Source organism: Alligator sinensis, unplaced genomic scaffold (assembly GCF_000455745.1).
Source record: "Alligator sinensis unplaced genomic scaffold, ASM45574v1 scaffold862_1, whole genome shotgun sequence".
NCBI classification, from domain to species: Eukaryota; Metazoa; Chordata; order Crocodylia; family Alligatoridae; genus Alligator; species Alligator sinensis.
Genome location: NW_005842066.1, coordinates 590382 through 597903, shown reverse-complemented (window position 1 = coordinate 597903; position 7522 = coordinate 590382). Strand labels below are relative to the sequence as shown.

General features: G+C 42.1%; 1 protein-coding gene across 6 annotated transcripts in view; it reads left to right on the top strand.

Moving 5' to 3' along the window:
* KIF2A (kinesin family member 2A) overlaps nt 1–7522 on the top strand; it is a 103814-nt gene that overhangs the window by 86061 nt on the left and 10231 nt on the right. For 4 of the 6 annotated variants that reach the window (XM_025204013.1, XM_025204014.1, XM_025204012.1 and 1 more), the window contains exons 17-18: nt 2808–2921; nt 5303–5453. In XM_025204013.1, the coding sequence (XP_025059798.1) occupies nt 2808–2921; nt 5303–5453 (265 nt within the window). The remainder of the gene's footprint in view (nt 1–2807; nt 2922–5302; nt 5454–7522) is intronic. The other 2 variants (XM_025204008.1, XM_025204009.1) reach the window with 1 other exon arrangement.

Genomic DNA, 7522 nt, shown 5'->3' with positions numbered 1-7522 from the left:
CCAAAGCCCCTCTAGCGCCACCCCTGCTTGGGGCACTCTTTTGACTGGAGTGCCCTGAGCAGGGGCAGTGCTAGAGGTGGTTTGGGGGGGCTATAGCCACCCCTCCCAGCGCCACCACCACCCACCCTGAGCCTGGCCTTGGCTCAGATCCCGCACCGAGAAGAGGCCAGCACAGCCCCTGGCCTCGAGCCCACAGTGGGCAGCTTGCCTCCACCCCATGCACAAATTGCAGGGGGGGGGGGGGGAAGTGGGGGGGGGGGGGGGGTACATGCCCCATCCAGGGGTGCATGCAGTGGCAGGGTCCCGCTCCCAGCCCCAGGGTCACATTCACTGCCCGGCTGGGCAGCCCCTGCCCCACTGAGTCTTTCATTGTGGGGGCTTCGATTTGTCCTCCCCCACACCCGTTTTTCCCCTGCAGACTTACTGGCAGGCAGGATGCTGCTCTCCAAGGTGCCCGGCTGCATTCCTCTTAAATCGGCTATCCAGCTGGTATCGACTAATATGTCTGGTTAATAATCGGCTATGGGTATCAGCCAGGAAAATCTTTATTGGTGCACCCCTAGTACTTTCTAGAGTTTTAAAACAACAGAAATCTATTGTCTGTTAACTGTGAAGGTTAGTATACAGGTGACCCTTGCCATTTGTGGGGGATATGTTCTTGAGATCCCCACGAATGGCGAAATCCACAAATAAGGTATTGCGTTCATGAACGTGGTGCCCCCAGCGGCTGGGGGTGGGCACGCTGCACTGGCGACAGCGAGAGTCTGGCGGCGGCAAGCGTAAAACTCCCGAGGAACTCCTTCAAGTGTATTTAAGATGCGGGTTCGGCATTTGCGAATATTTGAAACCACAAATGCTGAACCTGCGAATAGTGAGGGTAGTTTATATTAATGTTGGAACAAGACCTCTGAAGTCGATATTCAGCAATATCCTTTAGTATCTTTTTTTTTCATAATGAATCTCAGTTTGATGTGTGATTTCAAAACTGTTAAAATATTAAGGCTACATACCGATGCTCAGTTTCTACCTGGAGAATCACTCTTCTTCCCATAGAAATAAAGTGTGCAGCTGTTAAGGCTTTTTCTTCCAGAGCAAAACTGGCAGCTCCTGAAGAAAAATAATCCAAGAATAACCAGGGTAAATCATCCTGGGAGGCTGAACTCTGCACACTTCCCCAGAGAAGTTAAGCTAGGGGAAACTGGAAGGAGTGGAGCTGGAGGAAGGGCTACTTGCCTTCCTGAGACTGGGGTAATACGCTTCCCATGCATTGGGAGATATGAGGAACAGTAACAACCACTCCCTGCTTCTTCCACAAACTGAACAATACCTGGTTGGCAGGCTTTGCCAACTTCCTCTGGTTTCCCCTTGCTTGGCAGGTTGGCCAGGAGAAAGCTGGCAGGACTGGGCTGCCAGGGGTCTTTCCCTGAGTCCTTCTCCTAGTCCCTCCAGCATTTAAATCACTGTTCATGCTGCTAAGGTAAACAGTGGGGATGACTTTAAAAACTGGAGGGGCCAAGAGCAGGGTGTGAAGAAGCCCAGCTCGTGGTCCCTCTGGCTTTCTCTTGTCACTTGCACCACCCAACTGAGCTGGAGGCAGGCTGCTGTTGCCCTGCACTGCTATGGGTCAGCCCAGAACAGCCTGGGGTGAAGCAGGCTGCTGCACCCCTGCTACAAAACTCTCAGCACCTTACCCCAGCAGCTTAGTCCTCCCCCCTCTCCCACCGCTCCTCTGATTTGGCCCTGAAGAGCCCAAGGGGTGGGGCTGCTCTAGTGCGGGTGAGAATGGGGAGGTTTGCCACCATGGCAGAGTGTCCCCTTCTCACAATCAGCTGATTGTTGGATAGGGAGAGGACATTCTCCCAGGGCTGGAACCTTCCCCAAACTATCTTTGGCAGCTCCTGCTTTTTAGCAGCTGCCAAAGAGCTCACCTTTGGAGGTCTCCATCCATTGGCTGGGGCTGGAGAAATGTCTGTGCAGTCCAGATCCCTGGCTGTTTGTTTACTGAAAGAAATTTCTTTTGGTAGAAATGGAACATCCATATTGAGCCTAGCTGAAAACAGTCCTGTTCCCTGTAACGCTGTTACATTCTGTGGAAAAAAAATACACTGCAAGCATGTGCATGATTTGTGTTTTAATAATGTCTGCGACAAGCTTCCTTTAGAATCTAGACTTGCTTTTTAAGAAGGCTTTGTATATGATGCAGAAATACCAACTAGTTTGGTAGATACTTAGTACTTTTAGAATTTGTCCATGTATTTAAAGCCTATGTTCTCCTTAGTATTTTAGCTCTCAACTTCCTTTTAGTAATATACCATTTTCATATCAACCTATGTGTAGCATCTACAAAAAGTCATTTATAAGTTATACACAGACTGTACAGTACTGTATTCATGGCTTAAGATGCACTTAAAACTAAGAAGTATGTTATTTAAATAATTATAGATGCAGTAACTTGATATTTTGAAAGTAATGCTTTAGTGTACTGTGAATTTGGGACAAATTCTATTCGTTATACCAACATAAGCCCAGCGTAGCTCAGCTACAGACAGGAGTTGTTAGATTTACACTGCTCTAAAGATCAAAATTTGGCTTACTGAATTTTCTCAAAAATATGGTTGCAATTCAAGTTTGAAGAAGGTCTGAATATCTTGCATTGCGTCTCATAATTGTGTGTTAGTTTTAAATCAGACTGCTTTATTTGTGTGTGTGCTTTAATATGTAGGAGAGTGCTCAATGAAAAGTTGCAATTGTCATTGTCTTTACAAGAACCTTTTCTTTTAATTTGCTGCTGTATCTTGCTGCTGCAGAGTAAAGGAATTTGGAATTAGTCCTTCGGATATTCCCTTCTCACAGGGTAGTGGCAGTCGCTCTGATCTCTCTCCTTCCTATGAGTATGACGACTTTTCTCCTTCGATCACCAGGTCTACTTCATTCTTTACATGGAATTTTTTTTCAAGTTTTTTTTGTTCAACTGTAATTTTATAAATCAAATCTTCACTTATTTCCCTCCCCTTGAGTCATCACATACTTTATTTTTCATTCTGTTTGACAGGTGATGATACTGCATGGTCTGCAATCATCTTCCCAATTTTAATTCATTTACTTTTTTAAACATTTGTATATTTTGTACCCAGGCTTGCTTATTTCCCCTCATACATAAAAATGATGATGTCATCTTTGTAGACTTAGTGGATTGGTTCTTAAATCTATATTTTATTTTGACCTTGTTGCCGTTCCATAATTCAGTGAATAAAAACATATTGGAAGATTTGTTACCATAAAACAATAAAAAAGGCTCTGTGCACATCCTTTCAAAGCATTTGATGACGTGAACACTAGCTCAGAAAAGCTTATGCTTTTCTATTCTATCTAGATCTAGAGCTCTATATATGAGATCAGCATAAGCTTTTCTGACCTTATATATAGATACATACATCCCCCATATTTACTCGAATATAAGATGACCCTGAATATAATTATGACACCCAATAATAAGATCTTATATAGGAAAGTTTATAATTTTTGTTTATAATCTTCCAGGTGTAGAATCTAACACTCTTGGAGGTTTGCCTCAATTTGTCCCCCTCCCACTGCTACAGTAGGGAACATAAATCTGGGGGTTCAGGTTGGCCCCCTTGTTCTCTGCTTACCACAGCTGCTTCTTCATGCACAGAGACAATCCAAGCAGGGTCGGGGGGTGGTGAGTGGCCAGATATGGAGCCCCAAAGCGCAGGGCCTGGGGAGGTTGCCCTGATATACCCACCCCAGGGACAGCCCTGCCCTGGCAGCCTTTAGACCCTGCACTCCCTGAGCACATGGAAATGAAGGGCAAATTTGAAAACACTGACCTTGAAATAAGCCTACCTGTAGTAATTTGCATAAAGGCACATTATTACGGGTACTCATAGACTGAGTTTAACCAGAATTGATGCAGTTCACCCTTTTTGGAGCTGTTGCAAGTTTTAGCACAGGTATCCCCTAAACATACTTTTAAGCATCACTTTTATACCTACTTATGTTTAGTACAAACTCTATACATGGCATTAGTCCAAAACCAAAGGGCTCATGATTTACCATGTAGGTCATTGTCCTGGGACCCAGGAGAGTCAACAACATTTCAAGCCATGATAACCCCACAGTTCAGCACTGCTCAGTATGTGCATCTGTCCCAGATATCTCCCCGCAAAAGATCCATGTACTAATTAGCCCCCTACTTATGACGGGTGTTCTTGTCATGACTCCTGGAATCCTCCAAAAATGTATATACAGATGAGGCGCAGCTCTGCCTTCACCTCAGGGAAGGTGGGACCACACTAATCTTATATGATAGGCTGAGAGAAGGGGAACAGAAGGATTCTGGGTGAACTGTTTGGGGCCCCATTTGGTGATGTTTAGCAGACATTTAAGGCTGGTGAAGAAACAGGAATGATTGGAAATGAGAAAGAAAGGCACAGCTCAGCTGTGGTAGTGAAGAGGAAATAAAAATGTATTCAGTGTAGTGGGTCACCATGACTTGGGGAAAAGGTCGGCTCTGAGATGGGCTATCTACAATGGGCACTCCCATCTATCTTATTCACATGGTCTGCACTCACTTATCTGTGTCATAGGTTCCCAATAGTATGTTTGCCCAATTTTGGCCATGTGTTTTATAGTCATGCTCAGTGTTTAATCAGCTTCAGAGTTGGTTTCCATTACTGAGCACTTGCTGCTTTGGGCAGCTGTTTATTGATAGTATATTTATTCAGGTTTCCTCGTATGTGAAAGTAAGATGAGGTGCTTTTTTTTTACTCCATGCCAATTATGGGGGGGGCAGACCTTGTCTTGTATTTGAGTAAATATGGTATATGTTTAAATTAGTCTATAAGGTACAAATCTACCATGACATGTACGCAGAAAAATGTACTTGTCTGATTTTGTTCATTTTGTCTGTCTTTAAATTAGCAATTTATAACTATTGTTGACTTTTTAATTGTTAAAATGTTGAGAGAGTTTTTTTTAGATACACCACCATTTTAATTCAAGAGTAGGTGTCTCAGTTTTAAGGTAATGATAAGTTATTGGTCATGATTTATAGTAGGTGAAATTATACATTATGTTATATAGCAAGTCAGAGTAGATGATCATAAGCATCTAGGAACCAAAAATGGTTCCTTTTTGTCATTAAAATTCCATTGTGTTTGTAAAGTTGACATCATCAACTAAATAAATAAAATTATATATAAGTATAAATTGCATTAAGGTTTTTTGCCATTTGATATAGAATATTATAATTGAAATCTGGAATCTTATTTTCTGATCATAGAGTAAAGGAATTAACAGTGGATTCTAGTGCGGCAGGAGACATTCGTCCAATCATACACCATGCTCCAAATCAGATTGATGATCTAGAGACACAGTGGGGTGTAGGGAGCTCACCTCAGAGAGATGATCTCAAACTACTTTGTGAACAAAATGTGAGTACCTTCCAGAATTTCTTATGTATTTTCACAGACTCATACAAAATAATTTTGCATTCAACAGTAGATGAGGTCCTGGGTAGATTCCTATAGGCTTACTAGCTACTTCATTAAAGATAATAAAACTTGTGAATTAAGTTGCTGATTAACTTTTTCCTATTGTTAAAATGAACTTTTGCCAAAGATTTTGTTTTAGATTTTGCTTTTTTTTACTTTCTCTTTTTCTTATTGATAAAGACCTCTTAGTTCTCTCTTTTATTTGGAGATTGATTGGTTCCTCTTGCCTAGGTTTTTTTTTTTTTTTTCCCTTTCTGATGCATCTTCATCTCTGTATAAGGAAACTGGCAGCATTGTATGAAGCTCATCCTTTTTTTTTTCTCGTTTCAGGGTTCTAAGTTACTCATTTAAATATTTCCCTTTCATGTATTATCTATTTCAAGTGACTTTTCCGAAGGTTTTCTAGCAGGTTTTTTTATGTTTAACCTTATTCTGATGTATTCCTGTATTTCTCTATAGTTAGGTTTCCTTTTTGGTCTGCAGCTGGAAGTGGGAATTTGGAGCTTGACTGTTTCTCCAAGAAACCAAGCCAGCTCAGTATGCCTCTTATTTGTAGTTACAGGCAATTTCTAGACCCCTTGTATTTGTTCTTTAGCTCAAAGACAGAGAATAATTGAAATAATTCAAAGGACTTACTAGTTTGGTAAATTGGCTAAATACAGCTATTTCAGAATAATTACAATTACTACTGCAGCATAGGACCTCACGTGGGCACTCTTTTCTGTCCACATGGGGATTGTAAATCCCTATCACTGGACATGCCTATGGCTAATCTAGGCAGGTGTTTTTCTTGCACAGGTAGCACTAGCCATTTGCTGTCCCTGTGGACCTCCATGGTAAAAGCATCATTGCTTACTCAGTATTTAGCATACCAGCTCTTCTGTGCAGACTTGGTTGTTTTGTTGGTTTCACTCTCTGCCCCAGTTTTACCAGTTGATGGAAATGTAGCTGTTAGCTCAGTGAGCCAGCTGTAAATAATGGGGAGTGCTTTCCAGAATTGCTGTTCTGCTGAATTTCTAAGTGTAGACAAGGTTTAATTTAGCGCATATTTGCTTCTCCTAGGTAGGATTGGTCTGTGTTCTTCAGCAGAAGTCTGTTCAGTGCAAAAGGACTTGTTGGTAGTCCTCCTGCACCTGAGGTAGAGGCAAAAAGCTGTGGGCTTTGGGAATTATGCCTTATAGCCTTGCTGGGCAAGGTAGTGCTGTACCTTCTGCTCCCAGGAGGCAGCCTATGCCTGTTGGCCTGTCTTTAGCAACTGGTCATGCCAGTGCTGGCAGGAGTGACTCCCTTGACTTGGACACCTGCATTTGGTAAAGAACACAGCAGAAGTAGACTCCTGGGTAGTTGGTCTCTTATCTGCTGATTGACAGCTGCTTTAACTGAGAGAGAAAATTAAACCCCACTTTGTGGAAGTGATGAAGGTGGATGCACTGAGAGAGAAGTCTGGGTTTCTGCTTGAACTTTCTCAAGATTCTGTAGTGCTCTCCCTAGGATTGGCTATATCTTCTACCTCGCTATCTTTTTATTTAATTAGCATTTTCCTTCTCTTCCAGATCTCTAAGAGATACTTGATAGGATTAAGTTTAAGGATTTTTGTTACTCCCCCCTATGCAATCGCTCTATTTAAATACCATTTTTGTGCAGAACTTTTTCTTTGTTTGAAAGTGTAGCTAGTTCATTAAAAAAACATATTCTAGAGGCTTTAATAGGAACTGGCTATAATTAAAACATTTAATACAGAGCTGTCACACTTTCTCCTTTCCTACCTGTCCATTTACTTACTAATGCATATAAAGCTATTTTGGGTTGTAGACAGATGTAACAAATGCCTTTGAAATGTTTCAGAAGGCAAGTGTCAGATGCACGTGCCCCATTAAAACTCTAGAAATGGCCAGTGTGAGACAAGTGACCCAGGAGGAAGCCAGTGTTGTTTTCTCCGTTGCATTTTGTAGCATTCCGTGTTACATTTGTATGCTGTAAGATTGACAAGAGGCTGATTGGTCCTCCAG